This window comes from Petaurus breviceps, unplaced genomic scaffold (assembly GCF_028583685.1).
Source record: "Petaurus breviceps papuanus isolate PSGF00001 unplaced genomic scaffold, PetGlider_PUasm1.0 90925, whole genome shotgun sequence".
Classification (NCBI taxonomy): domain Eukaryota; kingdom Metazoa; phylum Chordata; class Mammalia; order Diprotodontia; family Petauridae; genus Petaurus; species Petaurus breviceps.
The window spans coordinates 16,146,507-16,173,395 of record NW_027187380.1 but is presented as its reverse complement, the minus strand read 5'-3'; the positions used below and the strand labels follow the sequence as shown (position 1 = coordinate 16,173,395).

Genomic DNA, 26,889 nt, shown 5'->3' with positions numbered 1-26,889 from the left:
AAAGAAAGAAAGAAAGAAAGAAAGAAAGAAAGAAAGAAAGAAAGAAAGAAAGAAAGAAAGAAAGAAAGAAAGAGAGAAAGAAAAAAAGAAAGAAACCACAGATTTTCTCCTTCTCAACTCTACCACCACAAGAGTTCCCTTCTCAGTTCTGCTCTTTAACAGCTTGGGCTTCTCCTGATAGTTGGTCATTAGCTCCTCCCTGTTCTGGCCACTATTCTCTTTCTTAACAAAGACTTCATCATAGGTAAGGCTCAAAAGAAACCTGAACTGAAACAAGGTGCTAAATAATTAAATAGCTGAAACAAGGCACTAGGTACTTCTTTGCTTGCCATTACACGGCACAAAGAAGGTACTTAATAAATGTTTACTGAACAAATTAATTAAATTAAAAATAACAAAACAAATGGCAAAAGAGTATCCAAGTATTTTGAAAAGGGGCTTGAGGGCAGGGATAGTGTAGTTCCTTTTCTTCTTCTCTCCAGCCTAGAACACAGTAAGTGATTAATAAATGCTGTTTACACTGACTTATTTGTATTGATTTGAACTAGCACAGCACCACCCTGGTGCAAGCCCTCATCACCTCATGTCTCAACTACTGCAATCGCCTGCTTACAATGATCTCCTTGCCCCAATTTTCTCTCCACTGGAGTACATCATTCACTGGGCCATCAAAGAGATCTTCATGTCATCCCCTCCCACACACACAAATAAACTCCAGTAGCTTCCCATGACCTACAGAATCAAATCCTCTGGTATTCAAAGCCCTTCATAACTTGGTCTCCTCCTTCATTTACAGTTTTCTTATACTCTACTCACTTCACCACACTCTGCCACTCAGTAACACTGCTCTTCTCCTTATTGTTTCTCACACACAATGCTCTACCACCCCACACTGGCATTTGCTCTGGCTAAAAGGCTCTCTATCCTCATCTCTCCCTCCTGGATTCCCTGAACCCCACCTTCAACAAGATCCTTTCCTAATCTCTCTAAATGCTAGTACCTTCCCTCTGTGAATTATCTCCAATTTATCCCATTTATATATAGCTGTTTTCATGATGTCTCTCCCATTAGACCCTTAAAAACCCTTAAAAGGAGGGACTCTTTTACCTTGTTTTGTAACTCTAGAGAATGCGGGGCCTGGAGTCAGGAAGACTTGAATTCAAATCCAGCCTTAGAAACTTTCTAAGTGTATGACCTTGAGCAAATCACTTAACCTCTGTCTGCCTTGATTTCCTCCCCTGTAAAATAGGGATGAAAATAGCCCCTATCTCCCAGGATCATTGTGAAGATCAAATGAGACAATAATTATAAAGCTCTGGTAAAGGGTCTGGTACATAGTATGTACTATGTAAATGCTAGGTATAATAATAATAGTAGTTATTATTATTATAAATGTTTGCAGTTTGACTACTGTATCCAAAGCAAGAGGTGAGGAGTGACAGTGACAGGTCAGATACCAAAATGGCAGGAATAGGCAAAACGCAAAGGGATAGCAAATCCCAGTACAGCAAATACAGGTCTTAAATATACTTGAAAATTCAACAAATAAAGTCCTAGAACCAGATACTACAGCAAGCTTAACTGTTGCCCATAATCAGCCATGTGTGGGATATGGAGAGCCTAACCCAAATTGACTATTCGGAGACCTCTCAAAGTGAAGGTTGAAAGTTTTATTAGAGGGGCGGCCAGGTGGCGCAGTGAGTAAGAGCACCAGCCCCAGAGTCGGGATGACCTGGGATCGAATCTGAGCTCAGATACTCAGCACCACACCCAGAAATAACTGGCCATGTAACCTTGAGTAAGTTACTTAACCCCAACTGCTTAACAAAAAAATTTGGGGGGCAGCTGGGTGGCACAGTGAGTAAAGCGCTGGCCCCAGAGTCAGGAGGACCTGAGTTCAGTTCTGGCCTCAGACAATGAACACCCACACAAAAAACTAGCCGTGTAACCTTGGGCAAGTTACTTAACCCCAACTGTCCTCCCAAAGGCAAAAAAAAAAAGTTTTATTAGAATCTCACAAGAGGGCAGTCCAGTCTCTGGGACAACATCGAAAGAGAGGAGGCCAAGGTACAGAAGCTAAAGCTGGGTTAAATAAGGGTTACACAACCCTCCCAAACATTAACCTAATTATTACTAATGAGGCTCTAATCTTGTTAGATAACATACATAATACATGAGGTCCACTACAGAAGTGCAGTAACAACCTCAGAATACTGAACCCCCTTAGATACATCCTTATTTCAGCCTGGGTGCCCCAAGGCCACTGTCTGTTTCCTGATTGGTCAAATTCACCTGCTGCTGCCAGCTCCTTCCTTTCTACATTGTTTCATTTTAGTATTATATAGGAGTTCTCTGGAAACTGGGAACTCAACTGCCTCCCAAGGCTACTGCCTCAACTCCCCCAAGGTACTGTTACTTTTTATCAGTAGTCTTGTTCAGCAATTCTTGCAGTTCTGTAGAAATTTAACCCTTTGTTACCTCTCACACTACCATTCCATTCCCCAAACTCCCCAAACTAGAAACACCTCTAATTTGGTCTCAATAGTTAATCCAATCAGTTGTATTAATATTTAATAGCTCTTACATTTCCTTGAAATATACAATGACTTACATATATATGGGGAAAAAATACTGAACTTAGTTACAAAAAATACAAGGAAGTAATAAGAATGGATATATGATATTCAGAATGGGGAAACTTCACTGCAAGTCATTCCACACACCCAGAAACAATATTGATCCATAAAAGTTTAAGAAAAACGTTTTTAATGGACAACACCACACTAAATTCTCATAAACTTCAAGCTATGTGGAATGAAAAGCTTTTAAAAATATAGATACTTAACCAATGAAATCGAAATCTTGCAGTAATGAAATGAGGTACATAGGAGCCTTCTCATCCTAGACACCCCTGGAGCTCTTCCCCAAAGATGCTTTTCAATGAGCCTTCAGAAGATAAGCTTACATCACAACTCAATTACAAAAAGCCCTTATTGGGGGAATGGTGCCAAGATGGAGGAGTAAAAGCACAAACTTGGCATGGTCTCCAGCTTCAACCATCTTCAATACCTGTAAAAAAATTACTCTAAAAAAATTTTAAAGCTACAGAACCCACAAAGAGACAGAGAGAAACAAATCTCCTGCTGAAGGCAGCCTGGAAAGCTGAGAGAAAAGGTCTATCGCAGTGCAGTCCCCAGTGAGTCATGGTTCCAGCCTAGGGTGGCCCCAACCAGTGCCCAGACCATCCAGAGCAGACTTCAGGAGAATGAATCACCAGCAGCTGTGGAGGTTTCCAGACTCCTCAAACCATAAACACCAAAGAGAAAATAAAAGGCCAGTAAGGAACTCTGTTGTAAGGGTGAAGGAACAGTATAGTCAGGCCCCTCCCCCTGGGGCGAGAAGTGGTGGGAGACGGGTGGTGCCGTGTGGCTGCTTTGCTTTCAGAGCTCCTGGCCTGCAGATCATAGGGGGACCAAGTGACCAGAGGATAATCGCTCCTGCTTTGACCCACCGGGATCTCAATCACGGTCTTGGGTGGTGGTCCTGGGGTGTGTCCATTGAGCCAGAGCTTGTGAGGGCTGTAGAGAGGGAGCCCAACTAATAGCATCAGCAGCTGCAAACACCCCAGCAATTTGAGACAAACCTCTCTCCTTTCTGTAAGCAGAGTTCTACCATGTATAAAGAGCTCAAAAGTCAAGTAATATGAAAAACGAGGAAGCGCAATCAAACCATACAATCCTTTTTTGGGGACAAAAAGGATCAAAGCATGGAACTGGCAGAGGACAATGAAGTCAGAACTCCTGCATCAAAAGCTTCCAAGAAAAATATGAATTGATTACAGGCTATGGAGGAACTCCAGAAGGATTTTGAAAATCAAGTAAGAAAAGTGGAGGAAAAACAGGGAAGAGAAATGAGAATGATGCAAGAAAATCATGAAAAGTGAGTCAACAGCCTAATAAAGGAGACCCCAAAAAATTTTGAAAAAAATAACACCTTAAAAAGTAGACTAACTTAAATGGCAAAAGAGGTCCAAAAAGCCAGTGAGGAGAAGAATGCCTTAAAAAGTCAAATTTGTCAGATGGAAAAAGAATCTCAAAAGCTCACTGAAGAAAATCACTCCTTCAGAATTAGATTGGAGCAAATGGAAGCTAGTGACTTTATGAGAAATAAAGATACTATTAAACAGATCCAAACAAATGAAAAAATAGAAGGCAATGTGAAATATCTTGTTGGAAAAACTACTGACCTGGAAAATAGATCCAGAGAGATAAAATGGGCTACCTGAAAGCCATGATCAAAAAAATAACCTAGAAATCATCCTTCAAGAAATTCTCCAGGAAAACTTCCCTGATATTATAGAACCAGAGGGCAAAATAGAAATTGAAATAATTCACTGAGCACCTCTTGAAAAATATCTCCAGGCGCAGCCAGGTAGCAAAGCGAGTAACAGCTCTGGCCCCAGAGTCAGGATGACCTGGGATCAAATCCGGGCTCAGATACTTAGCAACATTGAGCAAGTTACTTAACCCCAATTTCTTAGGGGCAGCCAGGTGGCGCAGTGAGTAAGAGCACTGGCCCCAGAGTCGTGATGACCTGGGATCAAATCCAGGCTCACATACTTAGCAACACACCCAGAAATAACTGGCTGTGTAACCTTGAACAAGTTACTTAACCCCAATTGCTTTAAAAAAAAAAAAAGATCCCCAAAAGAAAACTCCTAGGAATATCATAGCCAAATTCTAGAGTTCCCAGGTGAAGGAAAAAATATTACAAGCAGCCAGGAAGGAACAATTTTATTATTGTGGAAATACAACCAGGATAACACAAGATCTAGCAGCTTCTCTACATTAAGGGATTGAAGGGCTTGGAATATGATATTCTGGAGGTCAAAGGAGCTAGGATTAAAACCAAGAATCACCTGCCCAGAAAAACTTGAGTATAATGCTTCAGGGGAGAATATGGTCATTCAAAGAAATAGAGGACTTTCAGGCATTCTTGATGAAAAAAACCAGAGTTGAAAAGAAAATCTGACTTTCAATTACAAGAAGCAAGAGAAGCATGCGAAAGGTAAATAGCAAAAAGAAATCATAAGGAACTTATTAAAGTTGAACTATTTACATTCCTACATGGAAAAATGATAATTATAACTCTTAAGACTTTTTTCAATATGAGGATAGTTGAAGGGAATATATATGTATATATGTATACATACACTTATATGTATGTATAGTAGGGTGTATGTGTGTATAAATATATATGTGTGTGTATATGTATGTATAGACAGAGGGCACAGGATGGGTAGAATATGTGGGGATTATATCTTAAAAATAAAATTAAGAGGTGCGAAAGGAATATATTGGGAGAAGGAGAAAGGGAGAGATAGATTAGGGCAAATTATCTCACATAAAAGAGTCAAGAGAATACTGTTACAATGGAGGGGAAGAGCAGGAAGGTGAAATGGAATGGGTCAACCTTACTCTCACTGAATTTGGCTTAAGGAGGGAATAACATACACATTCAACTGGGTATCTTACCCCACAGGAAAGCAGGGGGGAAGGGAATAAGAGGGGGGGGTGATAGAAGGGAGGGCAGAATGGGGGAGAGGATAGTTAGAAGCAAACACTTTTGAAAAGGTACAGGGTCAAAGTAGAAAATAGAATAAGTGGGGGGAAGGATAAGATGGAGGAAAATATAGTTAGTCTTTCACAATATAACTACTATGGAAATGTTTTGCGTAACTGACACATGTACAACCTATGTTGAAATGCTTGTCTTCCCAGTGGGGGTGGGTGAGGAAGGAAGAAGGGAAAGACTCTGGAACTCAAAGTTTCAAAAAACAAAAGTTAATGCATGTTACATGCAACTGGGAAATAAGATATACAGGCACTGGGGTGCAGAAATCCATCTTGCCCTACTAGAAAGTTGGGGAGGGGATGGGGGAGGATATAAGAGAGAACAGATTGGGGGAAGGGGTACCCAATAGGCTCAATATTCTGGGGCAGAGGGTAGGTGAGAGATGGGGAGAAAAATTTGTAACTCAAAATCTTATGGAAATCAATGTTGGAAACTAAAAATAAATAAATTGAAAAAAAAAAGTCCTTATTGTACCTACCTCTTCAAGAGTGCACAGAACATTTAATATAATGAGAGGAAGACGATTCTTCCTAGAAACATTTCTATTTAAACTATCAAAAATGATGAGAAGAATAAAAAAATAGTAAGTCAACAATAACATATTCCCGTGTCATTTTAAAGTGTACAAAGCATTTAACTCATGTTGTAACATTTGAGACTAAATCATTCACTAGTATGTTTAGTGGGAGGCAAGGGACAATTAGGCCTTGAGGCTGAGATGACTACAAAACACCCAGGTCAAGATGTCCAAAAGGCAGTTGGCAATGCAAACCTGGAGCTCAGAGGAGGGATCAGGACTGAATAAAAAGATGTGGGAATTATCCACATGGATACCCATGAGAACAAATAACATCACCATGCAAGAGAGGCAAATCCTATGAAATAAATTTTAGAGTCATCATCACCATCACCATCACTATCTTCATTTTACAGATAGCAGAGTTAAAGGAAGGCAATATAAAGGTACATTATAAATCCCCATGCTGACAGTCTGCCATTAAAGTCTTCATCTTTGCTGCAACACAGACCACTGAGAGCATAGAAAGTGTCCCTCACCTGACTAGGGCTCACCAGTCTGAGGAAGAAACTACACCACTTTTAGACAGAGCCAACCTTGCTAAGAAAAACCTCAGTGACTACACAGTGACAGCAGAGGCAGGTTTGTGAACAAGGACTTTGTGCAGCTAGCCACAAATTTTAAGCATCTTTCTCTCAAACCATAAAGGATCAGCAAGGGGAAAACACATAAAGCGGGTAGGGGTGGAGGGAATATGTATAAAGCTGTGTTTGAGATAAACACCAGAAAGAAGAACAAGCATAGAGGGAGAAGGGAATACAAGATCTATGTCATATCAACTAATTATGCTCTATAGGACATCTATCCAACCCTACTCACAGTTTTCTCCTAGAATCAGCCTGCACAAAATTAAGGATCTTCCAACCCACTGGGTACACTTAAAAGGCATTTTAACCCTGCTAAATATCAGTAAAACTAAATGGAAAAGTACCTTTCCAAAGGTCAAGGGAGGTCTTTAAGGCTCATGAATCAGACTACAAAGGACCAACTGTAACCAAGGCCTGCTAATTATCCCTTGGACAATGATTTTTTTAATAAGCTGGATATATATAGATGCTGATCTTCTCCAAACATCTTCTCTGTAAAGTGCTGGTAACACCAATGTGTAAAAGGACTGCCAGCAAAAAGGAATCCTACATGTCAGGAGGTTCAGAATTCTGGTTCAGCTATGAATCCTTTGGACATTAAAAACCACCTGTCTCTCCCAACTGGGCAATGAAGCTTGCTCGCTCCTTCCTTCCTTCCTTTCTTCCTTCCTTCCTTCCTTCCTTCCTTCCTTTCTTTCTTCCTTCCTTCCTTCCTTCCTTCCTTCCTTCCTTCCTTCCTTCCTTCCTTCCTTCCTTCCTTCCTCCCTTCCCTCTTCCCACTCTTCTTTTGTCCCCTCCCCTCCCCTGCTCTCCCCTCCTCTCTTTTTCATTTACATTTCTTCCTTAAGGATCATGACAAAGTCAAATCACTCTGACTCTCTGTGGATTGGCCAACAACAGGTCCCAGCCCAAGCCCACCAGGTTTGGGTCCTGATGGCTCAGAGTGAATGTAGAAACCAACTGTCTCAGTTTGGATCAGAAACCCTAAGGGTCTTCCCCTCCTTGGTTGATTTTTTTTTTTTGAGGAGATAAAAGAAGCCGTTCTTTGCCTTATTTATTACCTACCCTTAATCATTGAATAGGTATTGCCTCATTCAAACTGACAGCTGGGAAAAACCTTGACTTAAAAAAGCCAAGGTCTTCCACTGCATCTTGGGACCATCTCTAGTCATCCTGATCATTATCTTGCCACTGAGACCAGATGGCTCTGGAGGAAAGAGTGAGGCTGGTGACTTTGCACAGCCGTCCCTCACTTAAATCCAATTCACTTGCAAGTCATGGCATCACCTTCCTGATGTCACAGTCCTCTTTGAGAACGAAGGACAAACAACAACAAAAGACACCCGTAACATTCTCCCAGCAGGGACTCAGCAACAAGAACTGCTTTCCATTCTAGCAGACAGGCTCACTATCATTAGACACTGAGGTGTTCATTAATGTTATATGACCATTATGAAAGAAATTTCCCCTGAACCTACAAATTTTCAAGAGCTGAATAGGGAGTACTGCTGTCTAACAACACACACACACACTGGGAGTAATGGGCCAACAACCATATCTAATGAGTGAGGTGGCTCTATAGTTAAGTTTTTTACCCCTAACTACTGTAAATATCAAATTAAATGGAGAAGTGAGTTTGTAGACATTTAAGCAAATGACCTAATCAGGAAATTTTAAAGCCTGTTTTCAACCTTTTCAAAGAATGGTCCCTTTCAACATTTTACAATTGCATGAATGCTGACTGACATTCATCACCCAGCAGTCAACTCCCTCTCTAAGATGAAGAAACCTCAGAGGCTGTTATGGGATTGTGTCAATAAGAGACTGTCTGGCTGTCCTTCATTCTTCTTACTGGCAGCAACAAGATGAGCCAGACTGATTCCATCTTGAAGGAGGCCTCCATTATTTTAGAGATTACTAACTAAAGAGAAATGCTTTTTTTCCACAGCAATAAAAATAGCTAATAGCTAGCATATATAAAGCTCTTTAAGATTGGAAAAGCCCTTTACAAATATTATCTCATTTTATCCTCATTACAATCTGGAGAGGTAGGGACTATTATTATCCCATTTAAAGAGGAGATAATTGAGGCTGCCAAAAGTTAAGTTACTTGCCCAGAGTCATGCAAGTTGTTTGAGGCTGGATCTGAACTCTGGTCTTCCTGATTCGAGGTGCAGTAAGTACTCTATCCACTATACCAGTACCTATGACTCCAAGACTTTCCCATTTCCCTTCCATTTTGTTTCTCTCACAGAATGCCTCTGTCTGGCTGTGTACTGTGAAAAAGCCCAGAAAGGTATAAAAAAGTGAGGAATCTGTCTGGACGTGGGGAGGGTTGGTTAACAAATAATAACAGGTCATCACAAGGGCATCCAGGGGGCATTTCTAGCTGAATTGGGGCCTGCTGAAACCTAAAGGAATGGCCTTTGAATGACTTCTTCCAGGATGAAGGCCTGGAATTGCTGTTGTTGTTGTGTTTGTTCTTCATTCTTGAAGAGGACCATGACATCAGGGAAATGATGACAAGACTTGCAGTTGACTTTGATTTGAGTGAGGGAAGGCTGTGCAAGGTCACCAGAATCACTTTCTCCTCCAGAGCCATCTGGGGTCCAGTGGCCAGATATTCATCAGGACTGAATTTGCTCCTATAGGAACAAAGTTACAAAGATGGCACACTCATCATCATCCACGAAAAAAAAATTGCTAGATATCTGTAAGACATCGCTTAGTGCCAAAGTCAGAGACCAAAAAATGGACAGGATGAATCATTGGTCTGACCCAAAGCAGCATCTCCTGCCTCCTGTGAGATGCATGACCTTGGGAAGGTCACTTTGCCTCCTTGGGCCTCAGTTTCCTGGTTGACAAAATGATGGCATTGGATTCAAACTCTAAGGTCCCTTTCAAGTCTAAGTTACTGAGCTCTTAGAATATGTCGCTGTCCCATTGCCTTACCTCTGAGACAAGGGAAGGTCAGTCAGCACAGCAAAGATCCCTCCCTGAAAGAGTGAGGTCATCTTTCTGAAGGCTCAAATTTTTCTAGTGCCGTACCATTCCCCACATTTAGCTGTTATTTGGTAACGTCCCTCTGAACTGCCTACCAGTCCACTTCTCATTAACAATCACAGCACAGCCCTTCTCCATTCGGTTCCCAAATTTTAAATTTTAAAATAAATAGCCAGCTAATAGAAGGACTAGATGCATCTGAAATCAACAAAGATACAATGGCTTCACCCTGACAGGCAGTTAAGGGGAAGGCATTTTATATGAGGAAGTATTCTGCTTTCGAGCCTAAAGAGAAAAAATAAATTCAAAAGGCAATATGAAAGGAATTGAAGCTGAAATAACATATTTGCCTCTTAACCATTTCTTTCTGTGTCTGTTCAGTATTTCAACCCTTTGTGTCTTGACTAGAGCAACAGTAGTGTAAGTCACCACTAGGTGGTGCATGAGGGAGGTGATGAAAGATGATGTCATGCCTTGTCTTCTCAAAGGGTCTCAAATGACCCCCACCCCCTTTGCTCACAGAGCCATACCCTGCTTCAGGCCCTCAGCACCCTATGCCTAGACTACTTCAACAGCCTCCTGTTTAGTCTCCCTGCTTCAGGTCTCTTTCTTCTCAAATCTGTTCCTCTGCACAGCTTCCAAAGTCCTAATGCACAGGTCAAGCTGTGTCGCTCCCCTACTCCATAAATCCCAGTGGCTCCCTATTACCATGATGATCAAATGCAAACACCACTGTTGTCATTTAAAATCCTTTACAGCCTGTTTCAAGCCTACACTTCCAGGCTTATTATACTTTACTCACCTTTATAGTCTGGCCAAACGAGCCATATTTCTGGTCCTTACACAGGACATTCTATCTCTCTTTCTGCTGCCTTTTCACAGTTCCATTCCTGGAACACACTCCCTCTTACCTTCTGCCTCTTACAATCCCCAGTTTCCTCTGAAGCTCAGCTCAGACTTCACTTCTTATATAAGACTTTTTTTTTCTGATTTCTCTAGCTTCTAGTCTCCTAAAAAAAATTTACCTTGTTTTTATTTTTATAAAACACAGATGTCCCAAAAGTCTTAGTGAAGTTTTAATGTCAGAAGTATAAATCCTGCAAGCTTAATCCTAAAATTGTCAGTTTAATCATCTAAAATTCTTTTATACTTAGTGAGTTTTATGAACATTGAATAACAAATTTTTTATTTTAACAAGATGGAGCACTCTGTTATTATGCATCATACATGTGGTAACTGCTGTATGGGACTTTCTCAGAACAGTGGCCCTGTGGAGGAGGTCCTCTTGATTGGCCATTGAGATTACCTACTCTATGTCCATTTGGTTTTTAACCTGTGCAGTCACATCAAAATTGTCATGTATGCATCAAAACCTTGTTCTCTGGATGTTCTTAAGGCCAGAATTACAAATACTCTTTCAGTGAACAGCAACAATAAAGTTATTACAAAATAGCTCAAAAATTGACTCAGAGTAATGTATCATACAAGATCACATTTCTGTTGAATTTTCATAAGACATATCAATATTGTCAAATTTTAAATAGTTAACATTTCAAATACTGGTTTTTGGTGAGTTAGTAGCACTAACACATTTGAAGCCAAAAAAGCTCAAAACTTCACTAAAACTTTGGGGATACCCTATATATTTATGTATCTGAAGGCAAGGGATGGTGGGCAGATGGTGGCAGAGTCAAGCAGCTTCACTGACACCCTGTGAATGTCAGGAGAAATCAAGGAAGCCTTCCACCACCTTGGGCAGTGAGGTGGCACAAGTGAATAGAGTGCCAGGCCTGGAGTCAAAAAGATTCATCTTCCTGAGTTCAAATCCAACCTTGGATACTTACTAGCTGTGTGACCTGGGCAAGTCATTTCACTTTTTGCCTCAGTTTTCTCCTCTGTAAAATGAACTGGAGAAGGAGATGGCAAACCAGTTCAATACCTTTGCCAAGAAAACCCTGGATTAAGTCACAAAGAGTTGGACATGACCGAAAACAACTCAACAACAACATCCTGATCTTACCCAGCTGGGTACAAGAGCTCCTCACAGGCCTTGTTCTACTTTATGTGACCAAGGAGCTCTGACCTGCCCTATTTCCAATCTTAGTCAGGTCACTCCTGCTCTGAATAAGTTAAGTGGTGGCTCCCTGTTCCTGGAAGCTCACCATATACTCAGCACAAACACCCAATCTGCATAGCCCACTGCAGATCACAAATCCCAAGCTCATCTACCTTCCTCAGCCTCCCCAGGAACAGGACCACATCCAACAGAGAGGTATAGGAATGTACAAATATGAAAGAAAGGGAAAATAAAAGGAAGAAGTGAGAGAAAGGAAAAAAGGAAATGGATGGAAGAGAAAGAAAAGGTACAAAAGGGGCAAAAATCAGGCAGTAACTATTTACACGGCCCAGTGAAAATTAACTTCATGCAGCTGATCAAATATAGACAGGGTCCCGTAGTACCAATGAATGATGACCTGTAATCATTGTAAAGCACAAGGCTGCAAGACACTGTCTTTTCACACTGATTGAAACCAGGGAGATGGGGGCAGAGGGAGGGAGAGAGCAGAATAAGACATGCCAAGGGCTGTGGGGAAACTCGGCTGATCCTCAGTGCCAAGGCTAAAAAAACCATCCTACTAAAAAGGGCCACAGAGTCCGGCCCAATGACAAGCTTACACATAAGCCTGGGTGGTACTGTTAGTAGGCCCAAGGGATGGCACCTCATGTCCAGAGCCTCCCAGGACAATTACTGTACAGATGACTTGACAGCCTGATTATGAGATCACAGCAAGATGGAGCAACACACTGTCACAATGGTTATGGTCATAAAAAAAACTGATCACAGATAATCTTTCATTTAAAATTAAATGAGTAAATTAAACTACCCACACAGTGTCCTCTCCTCTCCTCCCCTCTGTCCTGGATGTGTAGAACTTCACCAAGCACTGACTAATTCTCCCTGGCCTCAAGCCCAGCAGGGAGGACTGCCAGGGACTCAGACCACGGCTTCTTCTTTAGTCCTTGTAATTCCCCAAGAAAAAAGCTGAAAGCTCAGGCTGCCTCACTGGTCACTGGGATCAAAGCTTCATTACACTGAGGACAACATGAAAAGTGTAGCTCACGGGACCCCTTATTTAGTAAAAAAAACAAAAACAAAAACAAAAACCCATGTGCAGCAGTTTGGTAGTTATGTCTCCTCCAGCTCATATTCTGGCTGAAAAATAGTCCCACATGTAGGACTTGTACATTTGCATTTATAGCCTTACTAAAGATCATATAGATTTAGAAATGGAAGGGACCGTAGATCCTATTACAGATTTGGGACCTTAGGTCATAGATTTAGAGTTGAAAGATACTTTATTTTTTAAAATTCAATTTATTTTATTTCCAGTTCCAAATTTTCTCCCTCCTCCACCTGCTCCCCCTTCCATTGAGAAAGCAAGAAATACAAAATCTATTACAAATAGAAAGTTATGCAAAGCAAATTTCCACATTATCCATGATTGGGGGGGGGGGGTGGAGGAGGAAGAGAAAAGCAAGAAAAGGAAAGGAAAAAGATATGTTTCATCTGCACTCTGAATCCATCAGCTCTTTCTCTGGAGGTGGATAGTGTTTTTCATCATGAGATGGAACTTTGGTGGGTCACTGTATTAATCAGAGTTCCTAAGTCCAAAAGGAACTGTAGAGATTGAGTCTACTCTCTTCATCATTTTACAAATGAAGCAGCTAAGGCTCTGAAAGGTTAAAGGATACACTATCTGAAGTAGTCTGATCATGCTCTGAGTCTCTGACCAACACTTACCCAAGGAGATTTTCTTCTGCTAGTTTTTAGGAATGGTGGTTTTGGGTCTTTTTTTCCTCCCAATCCACAGAGCATGCCTCATGGCCTCTTCCCACAGGCCTGCTTCTGACAAGCTGCTTTTGCTTGCAAGTCTCTGACCTTGAACTCACCTACCTGTGCACAAGGAAGAGGGCCCATGGTAACCTTCACCAAGCTTCTAGGTTACAGGTGTGATGGAGCATTTGTTCTCATTTACCTCAAGGTCCAAGCTCAGCTGTCTTTACAGAACAACCACAACCAAACCATAGACTTATACATTAGCAGAAAGAACACTGACTATGCAGCCAGAAGACCTGAGTTCGAATCCCAGCTCTGCCACTCACTACCTATGTGACTTTGGACAAGCCACTTTAACCTCTTTGGACCCAGTTTCTTCATCTGTAAAGTGAAGATCTGATGATGTCTAAGACCCCTTTCAAGCTCCAAACCTATGACCTTCTTGCGGCCTGTAAGCACTGACACTCCTATGAGGCTCTTTGTAATCCAGCTGTCAGTCCCACACAAGCGAAGAGGCTGATATTTCTGACTCCCCCTGACCCTATGGCCTCATCTACTCTGCATCCCCTTAGCACCCAAAGGCTTGGTTTGTAACATATTCATTTAAACTTGATGAGAGGTTGCTATCAGTGCTCCTAAGGCATTTTCCCAGTATGCATTACATCTCCCTGACTATTCTGTTAGCTCTTTGAAGACAGACTATATCTTCTACTTCTCTGTTATTCATACTCAAACATACACATGCCACCCACACAGCAATAGTTCAGTTGTGCCTCTTTTTTATAATAAATCTGCCATACAAAAATCTGAACACTCTAGTTAGATAAATGGGGATGAAGAGAAGGAGGAGGATATTATTCACATCACAAAAAGATTCTTCACTTTAAAGAAGGATTCTCAGAAAGATTTCTTTAAATAAAAGCACCCTCAGAGAATTCCAAATTTGTTTACAGATCATTACCTATTTGACAGACAGACTGAGATTTAGCCACATATTTTTGTGGGAATAAAAGTCTTGCACAAAGCAAGGAACAACCATCTTCACTGGACTCTGCAACATTGCATCAATAGTACTCACCAAGTAAGGCATCAGAAGATCAGCCAGGTAGACAAAAGATGCTCCAAGGGTGAAGCCAACTGCCACAGGGAAGAAAGCAAAGGCACCAAAATTTCCTGAGGATTCTGACATCTCAATTGCAGGGGCCAGAAGAGACCAATAGGAAGCAGCTAGCATGACCTGAAGAGAGGAACCCACCAGAATCATTCAGACAGTCACAAGATGGTTTCCATGCTGGATCATCAGCGTGAGCCCAAGGTAAGGATGACAATTCCCATAATACTGCTTCATACTGACCAATCATTTACCTCCAGGCATTTGGTGCCCCCAGTACCAAAGGGCTAGCCTCAGAGCTTCTCAAAGGTAACACTGTTGGACAATAGGATGCATCCTTTTATAAAGGGTGTGGTAAGGAAATGGGTAAATATCAGGTAGAATGAGTTTGAAATTTGGGCAGCAACCATTCAACTTGAGTTCAGTCAGAGCCACAGCATCCCTTTGCTTCCTCTAAGCACTGTCAGTGGTATGCACTGTACAATTTTGTGCTTATTTAAAGGTCTTGTCAAGTGGGTGTTCATATGCCCACTTTCTCCCGCCAAATTCTAAGGTCCTCAAGGTTAGGAATCATTGTTTCTATTGCTTTCACATCGCCCCCACCACCACCACTACCACCACCACCTCACCTACCTTGCCCAGTCCCTAACACATAGGGCTCTGGGCATCATGGGTACACAATTGAACATGTTGACTGACTCTTTTTCTAAGTGACAGTCCCACTGTATTCTGTCCTAGACAGATCATGAACTGGAGTGCTGCATTCAGTTCTGGGCATCACATTTTAGGGAGATCAATGGTAAGCTGGAAAGCATCCAGAATAGGGCAATCTAAGTCAACCCAAGGGCACAACTCTTGAGCAGTTTGCTCCCCGGTGCCAATTTGCATCTTCTGAGCTTGAAACTGAGCACAACTGTTTATTTTCCAAAATGGCATTACATCTGGCAATATATCAGATTAAGTAATAAATCAGGGTATACAAATCAAGGATAAAAATGAACCACTGAGAATATTCTAAACTTCTCAAAGCTTCTAAGGACACTTGATCATAGAACTATAAAGTCTAGAGTTGGATGTGTCCACAAAGTCATCTCTAATGGCTCTGACATATAGTCACTGAACCCCTACTTGAATACTTTTTGCGACAAGAAGCTCACTAACTCACAAGGTAGTTATTTGACTTTGCTATACCCTCAAGTTACCATCCTACATCTCAGTTCCTAGTAAGGATTGTCCATACTTCTTACCCCTAATTTCTACTCACTTCTAAACCCCCTGCCGATCCCCTCCAGCCCAATCACTACATTTTTTCTGGTCTCTTCAAGGTTACCATTGGTACTCTGGTGGCTATTTCTCAGTTCTCATTCTACTTGACCCTTCTACGGCTATGACTCTACTGCCTACCTCAACACCTTGACCTCCCTTGGTTTCTGGAACAGTCTTCTTTATTTCTTGGTTTTTCTACTTGTCTCACCATTGCTTCTCAGTTTCCTTTGCAGCATGAGGTATGGGTGTCCCCCAAAGCTCTGTTCTGGGTCCCCATCTTTATATACCCTCTCTTAGTCATCTCATCAGATCCTGTGTAGTCAGTTATCAACTCTATGCACATGATGCTCACATCTACATAGCCAAACAATTTAGCTTGTAACATCCAGTCCCCATCACTAACATCCTGCTGTATATCTCTAAATGAATGCTAATGTAGCATCTCAAACTTAACCTATCTAAAACGACTCAAACCTACCTTTCTTGCAAGCTATCTTCTTTGAGCAATAGTCTCCTTCCATTCACCCAGGTTCAAAATCTCAAGGTCAATCTTTGACTCTTATTATGACACTAGACAAAATTACTTGACTTATATATATTTCAGTTTCCTCATGGATAAAATGTCTAGATGGCCTCTGAGGTACCTCACCCTTCCATATCAAAATGAACTAGAGAAGGAAAACTATTAGTTCTTTTATTAAGTGGAAATTTACCTTTCTACAACTGGCCTTAGGATAACACAGAACACACCTACTTTCCTTTTATACATAATAAACCTTCAAATACCTGAAGACAAAAAGATCAGGAAAAGTCAATATCATTCTCGCATAGGAAGCTTACTTATTCTAAATAAATAGGAACTATTTGAGTAATATAGTAATCAACTCAAGTACGGAAAAATTCTATAGTTAAAAGAGAAAAGATGGAGGTAAGTAACGTAAAGAAGCCAGAAAAGCTTAGCAAGTTCTTATGAAATAGTCAATAGATCATAACAATGGAAAGGAAAAAAACACTGAAATACATGAAAATTATATACTATCAAAACCAAAAATTTAAATAAAAGAAGTAGGAGGGGCAGTTAGGTGGTGCAGTGAATAGAGCCTGGAGTCAGGAGGACCTGAGTTCAAATCCAGCCTCAGACACTTAACACAAAAACTAGCTGTGTGACCTTGGGCAAGTCACTTAACCCCAATTGCCCTCCAAAAAGTAAAAATAAAAAAAAATTTTAAGAAAGTGGTACAATTAATTCTAATATTACATTAAATTGTTTGCAAAAGGAAAAGAAAGACTCCTATAAATTCTTTGATGATACAAATATGGTCTTGAAATATGAACCAGAAAAAGATAAAACAGATAAAGAAAGCACTATCCTTAATGATTATTAATGCAAAAACTAAATAAAATGTTTTAGCAAAGATGATATAACAACATATTAAAAAGATTACACCCTATGATCTGGTTGGATTTATACCATCAATACAAGGCCAATTCAATGTTAGGAAAATTATAAACATAATAGTCCATATCAATAATAAAAAGAGCAAAAATCACAAAATTTAATCAATAAATGCTGAAAAATCTGTTGACAAAATATAACACCTATTTAAATTAAAAACATTAAGAAGTGTAGGAATAAATGGATATTTCCTTAATATGATAAACAGTAGTTATCTAAAACCAAAAAAAAAAACCCTTTATAGTTCCTGAAGAAATAATAGACATCTTTCTTTCTAATAATATCAGGAGGAAAGCAAGGATGTTTATTGTTGTTATTTTATGTAGTATACTAAATACTAGCTATAGCAATTAGATAAGAAAAAGAAATTGAGTAAATAAGCACAGGAAGACAAAATTAAATTATTTGTTTTTGCAGACGTTATTATAAACCCTAGAAATTAAACTAAAAACTAACTAGAAAAAAGGCAACAAATAAAGTAGTATGGTTGTGTTATGTGTGTGTACACATATATAGATATATAAATATACACACATACATATATGTGTGTGTACACGCACATACATACACACATATACACATGCATGTGTGTATATATGTATGTATATGCATGTGTATATGTAGATATAGATATCAAAGTAAACCCAGCAGAAAGAGATGGCAATAAAAATTAAATTCAAAATAACTAAAAAATGAATAAAATACTTGGAAGCATATTTACCAACTCAAATGCAGGAATTACATAACAACAACTACAAACATTCTTTAATAAAATAAAGACAGAGTTAAATAAGTGGAGAGATAGTACTAAACTACTTATGAATGGGCCATGGCAATGTATTAAAAACTAACATTACCCAAATCAATTTACTTTTTAAATTTCTATAGCAATGAAACCACCAATTGCTATTTTATAGAGCTAGAAAAAAAATTGCAAAACTCACATGGAAGAACAAAAAAATCAAGAATCTTGAGGGAAATGATGAAAAAAAAAGGTAGCAAATATAGCACCATATTGCATACTATACAGCAAAGTGGTAATCATCAAAACTTTATTATTGGTTAAAAAAAAGAAATGCTGATCAGTGGAACAAATCAACAACCCACAGAAGCAAATAAACATATTAGCATAGTTTAGGCATTTCTAAATAAACCCAAAATCTCCATCTATTGGGGTAAGGACTCACATTCAACAGAAACTACTAGAAAAATGGAAAGCAGTATAGTAGGAATTAGGTTTAGATCAACATTTCACACCATATACCATAAGAAATTATAACTGGATACATGATATAAAAGATTACACTATAAATAAATTAAAGAAGCAGGGAAGAAGATGCCTTTCTCAACCACAAATAAGAAGATAGTTTTTGACCAAGAAGAGATAAAGAGGATATAAAATGAATGATTTTAATTAAATAAAATTGGGGAAAATTGGACACAAATCAATGTAGGTAAAATTAGAAAGGAATTTTTCCAGTTAACTGGAAAAAAATATTTGTAATAAATTTCTCTGATAAAAGCCTGATAGCTAAGATATATAAGTAATGGAATCAAAAATATAAGAACAAGAGTTATTCTCCAATAGATAAATGGTCAAGAGATATGAATAGGCAGTTTTTGAAAGAAGAACAGCAAGGTTATCAACAACCATATGAAAAAAGTCCCAAATCAGTAATAAAAAAAATTAAAATTATCCCCTCCCTTACCTGCCACATACTATCTGTTGCTAAATGTTGTCTACTCCATCACTATAACGTGATTTATATCCATCTCTCCTCAACATTTTGAGAGAGAAAGATACAGGAAAAGCAAACTTTGATAGGAAAGAGAGGAGAACAATCAGGTGCTATGTGGGCCATATCAATGAAGGAATGAAAATGGATACTGAAACATCAAGAGCTTCAGAAGTGTGTTTAGATCCTAAGAGACAAGTGGTTACATATCAGTCTCCATGACAAAGCTCATGGTACCAATAACTCTCTGGGAAAAAAATTATTTGGTGCAGCTGGTTGAAGCAGTGAATAGAACACTGACCCTGGAGTTAGGAAGACCTGAGCTCAAATCTGACATCAGACACTTGACACTTATTAGCTATGTGACCTTGGACAAGTCACTTAATCCCAATTGCTTTGCCTTCCCCCTCCAAAAAAAAATTTAAAGGAAAGAAAATTATTTTTAACTTCCCCCTCTAAAAAAAATTTTAAAAGAAAGAAAATTATTTTTAACATTTCTTTCTTTTTAAATTTTGAGTTCCATATACTCTTCCTTCCTCCCACCATCTTCCCCACCCAAGGTAAGCAATATGAAATCAATTATACATGTGAATACAAGGACCTAAAACAATTCCAAATGACTCATGATGGAAAATGCCAACCACATCCAGAGAAAGAACTATGGTCTAAATGCAGAGCGAAGCAGACTATTCTCTTTTTTTGTTTTGTTTTGTTTTTCTTTCTTATGGTTCTTCCCATTCATTCTAATTCTTCTATGCAACATGACTAATATGAAAATATGTTTATTAGGAATATATATGTAGAGCCTATATCAGATTGCATGCTGTCTTGGGCAGGGTGGAGGGGAGAGAGGGGGAGAAAATTTAAAACTTATGAAAGCGAATGTTGAAAACTAAAAATAAATAAATTTAAAAATTATACATGTGAAGTCATGAAAAAGCAAGAAAAATTAAAAGGTGAGAAAATTATATTTCAATTTGCACTCAGAGTTCATCAGTTTTCTCTCTCGAAAGGGATAGCATTTTTTCATAATGAATCTTTTGGAATTGTCTTATGTCACTGTATTAATCAGAGTAGCCAAGTCTTTCACAACTGATCATCATTACAACACTGCTGCTACTGTGTACAATGATCTGGTTCTTCTCACTTCATTCTGCATCAGTTCATATATGTCTTGGCATGTTTTTTTGCTGAAATTATCTACCTCATCATTTTTTATATAGCACAACAGTATTCCATCACATATGACACAACTAGTGATGAACATCCCCTCAATTTCTAATTCTTTGCCACCACAAAAAGAGCTCCCATGAATGTTTTTCTACACACACACACACATACACACATACACACACACACATCCTTTTTCTTTAATCTTAGCAGGACACAGACCTAGTAATGATATTGCTGGGTCAAAGCATATGCACATTTTTATAGCCCCATTGGGCATAGTTCCAAATTGCTCCCCAGAATGGTTGGATCATTTCCACCAACAATGCAGTAGTATTCCAATTTTCCCACATCTCCAGCATTTATCATTTTCCTGTTCTGTCATGTTAGCCAATCTGACCAGTGAACTTTCATAGCCCTTTGGGCATAGTTCCATATTGTTCTCCAGAATGATTGGACCACTGCACTACATCATCAACATTTCATTAGTGTACCTATTTTTCCCTCATCCTCTCCAGCATTTGTCATTTCTGATAGGTGTGAGGTTTAATTTAAACCTCAGAGTTGGTTTAATTTGCATTTCTCTCATCAATAATGATTTCAAGCATTTTTTTTAATACAACTATGGGGAGATTTAATTTCTTCTTTTGAAAACTGCCTGTTTATATCCCTTGACCATTTTTTCAATTGGGAAATGGCTCTTATTTTTATAAATCTGACTCAATTCTATACTCAGTATATATTTGAGAAATGAGGTCTTTTTCAGAGAAAGTTGCTATCAAAAAATGTTTATATTTCTGCCTTGTCTACGGTAACTTTTAGCAAAATAGTTTCCCTGACTATCCCTTTTAATTAGGTCTATTTTTGCTTTTGCTTTGTCTGAGTGGTCCCTGTCTTTCTTTAGTTTAGCTGAAGCATATTAGATTCTGCTGGAACTCTTTATTTTTACTCTATGTAAGACTTTGTTTCAAGTAAGTCTCCTATAAATAACATATTGTTGGATTCTAGTTTCTAATCCATTCTGCTATCTACTTGGTGAACTCATCCCATTCACATTCACAGTTATGATCACTGTGTCTTTCCCTCCATCATATTTTCTTCTTCTCTTCTTCCTCTTCCTCCTCCTCCTCTTCCTCCTCCTCCTCCTCCTCCTTCTCCTCTCTCTCTCTCTCTCTCTCTCTCTCTCTCTCTCTCTCTCTCTCTCATCCCTCATCAAAAGTTTATTTTGCTTCTAACCACGACATCCCTTAATCTGTCCTCCCTTTTATCATCCCTTCCCCCTTTCTAATCTCCTTCCCCTACTATTTCCCTACTGGGTAAGCTATATTCCTATATATCACTGAGAGTGCATGCATGTGTGTATGTGTATACATATATAGTCTTCCCTCTTCAAACTAATTCTGATGAGAGTGAAGTTGAAGTATTTTCTCCTCCATTTTAAAAGCTCTTCCTTGAACGTCTCTTTTATGTGGGAAAATTTTCTGTATTCTACTTCTTCCTTCCCTGTTTCTTCCAACGCATCCCTTCTCACTCCTTCATTTTAAAAAGCCATTTCAACATAACTGACTCACACTCATGCACTCTATGTAAATACCTTTTAACTCTTCTAATAATGATAAAGTTATTAGGAGTTACATGTACCATCTTCCCACATAGGAATATAAACAGTTTAGCTTTACTGAGTCTCTGATGATTACACTTTCATGTTTACCCTTTTATGCTTCTCTTAAGCCTTGTGTTTGAATGTTAAATTTTCTACTCTGCTCTGTTCTTATCATCAGGAATGCTTTAAAGTCCTCTATCTCATTAAATATTTATTTTTTCTCTCCTGAAGGAATATGCTCAGTTTTGCTGGGTAGGTGATTCTTAGTTATAATCCTAGCTCCTTTGCCTTCTGAAATATCATATTCTAAGCCATCCATTCCTTTAAGGTGGAAGCAGCTAAATCTTATTTGATTCTGACTGTGGTTCCACCATATTGGAACTGTTTGTTTTTGTCTGCTTGAAGTATTTTCTGTCCAACCTGAGAGCTCTAGAATTTGGCTGGAGTTTTCATTTTGGATCTCTTTCAAGAAGTGATTGGTGAATTCTTTCAATTTCTATTTTACCCTCTGTATCTAAAAGATATCAGAGCAGTTTTCCTGATGATTTCTTGAAATATGATACTGAGGCTCTTTCTTTGATCATGGCTTTTAGGAAGTTCAATAATTCTTAAATTATCTTTCCTCAATCTATTTTCCAGGTCAGTTGTTTTTCTGATGAGATATTTCACATTTTCTTCTATGTTTTCATTCTTTGGACTTCATTTTATTGTTTCTTGAGGTCTCATTAGCTTTTACTCACCCAATTCTAATTTTTAACACTACTTTTTTTTTGCTTTTTTTGGAGGGCAATTGGAGTTAAGTGACTTGCCCAAGGTCACACAGCTAGTCTTTGTGTTAAGTGTCTGAGGCCGGATTTGAACTCAGGTCCTCCTGACTCCAAGGCCGGTGCTCTATTCACTGCACCACCTAGCCACCTCAAATCTTTCTTTTTTTTATTGCTTTTTGGAGGGGGGAGAGTAGGGTAATTGGGGTTAAGTGAATTGCCCAAGGTTACACAGCTAATTTTGGGGGGGTTAAGTGTCTGAGGCCGATTTGAACTCAGGTCTTCCTGACTCCAAGGCTGGTGCTCTATTTACTGCGCCACCTAGCCACCCCACCAATTCTAATTTTTAAGGAATTCTTTTCTTCAGTGAAATTTTGTACATCTTCTTCCATTTGACCAATTCTGCTTTTTAAGGAGTTTTTTTTTTCTTCAGTGAATTTTTTTGCCTCTGTTACCATTCAGTTCTATTTTTAAGGCGATATTTTCATTAGTATTTTTAGTCCCTCTGTTTTGTGTCCAAGCTATTGATCCTCTCTTCATAATGTTCCTGCTTCACTCTCATTTCTTTTCCCAATTTTTCCTCTATCACTCTTAGCTTTTTCTTGTCTCTTTTTTATTCCATAAATTAACACATTTATTGTTGGACTATGGGATACAGATATTTGATGAAATTTTACTGATCTTTCAATTCCTTCAGTATTCTGATGGCAGATTTGACTGTGACTGCAGAGGTGGTATTGTAGGTCCATGTACCACCAGCTACTGTTTTCATACAGGATCCACACTGCCAGATACCCATAGCCCGTCTCTTCATTTTGGTCTTGCCACAGAAGGAGCAGGTATACTTGGCGTGCTGGCTAATTTCAATTTTCTTCAATATTTTTCTGAGGGATGCACCATAACGTGTTCCATATTTACCAACAATTCCAACCTTCTTGGTACGTTTAGCCATGTTAGTGGCACTGGGGCTGGAGCTTGGAGAGGCTTTCCTGTCTCTTCTAAGAATTCTTGTTGGGTTTAGGTCCAAGTAGCATTTTTCCTTAAGCTTTTTTTTTTTTTTGCAGCTATTTTCACATTGTTGTCTTCTAAGTTTACATCTTGGTATTATTTTCCACCATGGTCATATTCTTTCTTTGTGCTTTGCTCATTTTTCCAGCCTAATTCTTGACTTTGAACTTTTATGTTAAAGTTAGCCTCTGCTCACCTGGGAGTGTGGATGTACTATTCCAAGCCTCAGGCTTTTTCATGCTGCTGTTTCATAACTTGTTTGGGGGAGAAGACAAGTTTTTGGTGCTTACAAGGTAGTGTGATCCTGAGAGAGGCATGGTCACTGATCTTCTGATCTGTCCTCTGGCCTTTACCCTGGATGTGCCCTTGCTCCTTGCAGCTACAAGCTCAATCACTTCTCTTTGCTTTGGAACTGTGACCAGGACCCCTCCTCACTTGCAACTGACAACCAGCACTCTCTTCTTCCCTGAAACTGCAACCCAGAACTGTGTATGGGTAACAGAGTTGCCAAGGAGTGCCAGCAAAGGGTGCCCTGTAATCTCTTTCTGATCAGTTGTCTAACCCTCTCACCACCTCATGGCTCAGCTCCCAAAACTGCCACTGCTATTGCAGCTGTTGTTTCTGCTGCCTCATGGGTAGACCCTGGACATGCCTCTTCCCTGGTGTTACAAACTTCTCCTGTCAATCTCCTAAGTTTTCTCAGGCCAGAAAAAAGGTCTCCCCCTGAACTTTTGTTGGCTCTGCCACTCCAAAATTTTATTTGAGGTATTATTTTAAAGTTATTTGGAAGGGAATGTTGAGAGAATTCAGCTGAGTTGCCTCTAATCTGCCATCCTACTTCCCACCAATAGCCCTCTCACAACAGTGGCAAACAAATGCCTCTCAAACTATTGTCCCTTATGCCACAGACATGAATTCAAGCCCTTCAAGTCGACAAGAATAAGTGGAGAAAACACAGGCATTAAGTCAATCTCTAAGTCAAGTAGATGGCATTCTACAAAAGAATCTTACATTCACCTCAGGCTCCAGCTTCTCAAGGCACCCGGTAGAGTAGATTACCTGCTCCGAAGGAGACTATGTCACCACAGATCCCTATCCTTGGTAAACCTAGCCTTTGCTTCTGACAATTAAGATACCAGGAAGTCAATGTCCATCACACATACAAGGGTATCTCTGTGTGTGCCTTGTTTCCCATCATCTTGAGATGACGTGAAAAAAATGGAGTGAAAAAAACCCCAGTCATGCCCATCAATTGGGGAATGGCTAAACAAGTTGTGGCATATGAATGTAATGGAATATTATTGTGCTATAAGAAATGAGGAGCAGACAGACTTCATATTTACCTGGAGAGGCTTATACAAACTGATGCTGAGTGAGAAGAGCAGAACCAGGAGAAATTTGTACATAATTACAGACACAACATGTGTGTGACAACCAACTGTGATAGACTGGGCTCTTCTCAGCAATCAAGGTTATAAGACAACTCCAAAAGACTTATTATGGAGAGAGATGTCTACATTCAGAGAAAGAACAGAGTTTGAATGCAGATTAAAGCAAACTACCTGCTCTGTCTTTTTCTTGTTTGGTTTTGTTTCCTCTTTCCCATTGTTCATTCCATCCAATACGATCCTTCTTTATAACCTGACTAATGTCTAATGTAAAACTATTTGCAGATCCTATACTTGATTGCATGCTGCCATGGGGGGAGGGGGGGGAGAAAATATGAAACTCAAGGAATTGTGGAACTGAATCCTGTAAACTAAAAGTAAACAAACAAATTAATAAAGACCAAAAAATTAAAAAAAAAAACAGTACCTAGAGACCTAATCAGTCCCTTATTGTTTCTCTACCACTAAGGTCTCAGAACTACAACCTGAACTTCTAAGAGGCAGAGCCATAGCGAGCACCAACAATGACTCTGCTCAGCCATCACAGGATTTTGGAGGTTGGAAACTTCTATCAGCTGATGGCACTTGAAATTCTATGGCAAGGAAATTCAATGCTCCCCTCCATGACTCAGAGTCATTGTCTGTGGAGGTAAAATCCTCTCATCCCCTTTTATTCCCCATATTCACATTCCTATTCACTTCCCCAATTCTCACCTCCTCCACCCTCCTGTTCCACTGCTCCCTCTTGATAGTTAACAAGTTCCGCTTGATTGTTAACAAACTCCCATTTTTCCTAGACCTCTTAATATGGTAAGCCTTTATTACTTAAGTTACTAAGCATTTATTAAGTACCAACTATATGCCAAGCATTGAATACTGAGAATACTAAGCTCTGGGGATGTAAAAACAAAACAATGAATGAAACAATCCATAAGGAGTGTCACAGTCTTTTTTGGAGGGGAGGAGGAGGGAAGGCAAGACAATCAGGGTTAAGTGACTTGCCTGAGGTCGCACAGCTAGTATGTCAAGTGTCTGGAGCTGAATTTGAACTCAGGTCCTCCTGACTCCAGGGCTAGTGCTCTATTCACTGTCCCACCTAAATGCCCCACCTTTTTTTTTCCAAAATTTTATTTTAGACTTAAACGCCAGACTACAAAAAGAGAATAGAGAAAAGAAACAAAAACATATCATAAATTTAAATACTGGAACTTAAATATAAAGTTAGATAGAAATAATAGCATGTCATGTGCACAGCAAAACATAAGAGAGGATTCAAAATATGTAACAATAAATTTTCATTTCAAGAAAGCCTATATGATAAATAATACTCATCATGTGGAGAATTGTCCATCTTTTCTTTGCTTCCTTATGAGTTTTCTTTTATTCTCTGCTGTGCACTTTTTTACTTTGTTCTTTTTTTCCTCCCCCCAACCCCCTCCCAGATGGCCACAATAAAGTTTAGATATGTTTCTCTATAGCTATAAACATGTACATATCCTCCTCCACCCCCCCCAAAAGGCTACAATAAAGTTTAGATATGTTTCTCCGTAGCTATAGATATATACATACACATATACATATACACATACATATATAGACATATACATTCCCAAACCTATTCTACTCCTGATCTTTGTTTTAATGTATATGCATATCTCTTGTTTCCTATCCCTCCTGCTTCCTCTACTTTACTTTTACCCACTAACTTGCCCTCCTATGACTTGCCTACCCCCTTCCAAGGGTCTCTC

The 26,889-nt window shown here is 39.2% G+C and overlaps 2 protein-coding genes across 6 annotated transcripts in view; both read right to left on the bottom strand.

Annotated features, from left to right (window-relative positions):
• Positions 1 to 26,889, bottom strand: part of SLC39A11 (solute carrier family 39 member 11) — a 564,681-nt gene that overhangs the window by 478,125 nt on the left and 59,667 nt on the right. For 4 of the 5 annotated variants that reach the window (XM_069076522.1, XM_069076524.1, XM_069076525.1 and 1 more), the window contains one exon: positions 14,718 to 14,876. The exons of the other annotated variant lie outside the window; for it this stretch is intronic. In XM_069076522.1, coding sequence (XP_068932623.1) covers positions 14,718 to 14,876 — 159 coding nt within the window. The remainder of the gene's footprint in view (positions 1 to 14,717; positions 14,877 to 26,889) is intronic. 5 annotated transcript variants of the gene reach the window in all.
• LOC138152265 (large ribosomal subunit protein eL43-like) lies at positions 22,796 to 26,612 on the bottom strand. Its single transcript, XM_069075996.1, has one exon. The coding sequence runs from the start codon at positions 23,695 to 23,697 to the stop codon at positions 23,419 to 23,421; it is 279 nt and encodes a 92-aa protein (XP_068932097.1). The 5' UTR covers positions 23,698 to 26,612; the 3' UTR covers positions 22,796 to 23,418.

What these genes read in the sequence shown, in the direction of transcription:
- LOC138152265 (XM_069075996.1), bottom strand. Translation starts at nt 23,697, where the DNA reads ATGGCTAAACGTACCAAGAAGGTTGGAATTGTTGGTAAATATGGAACA.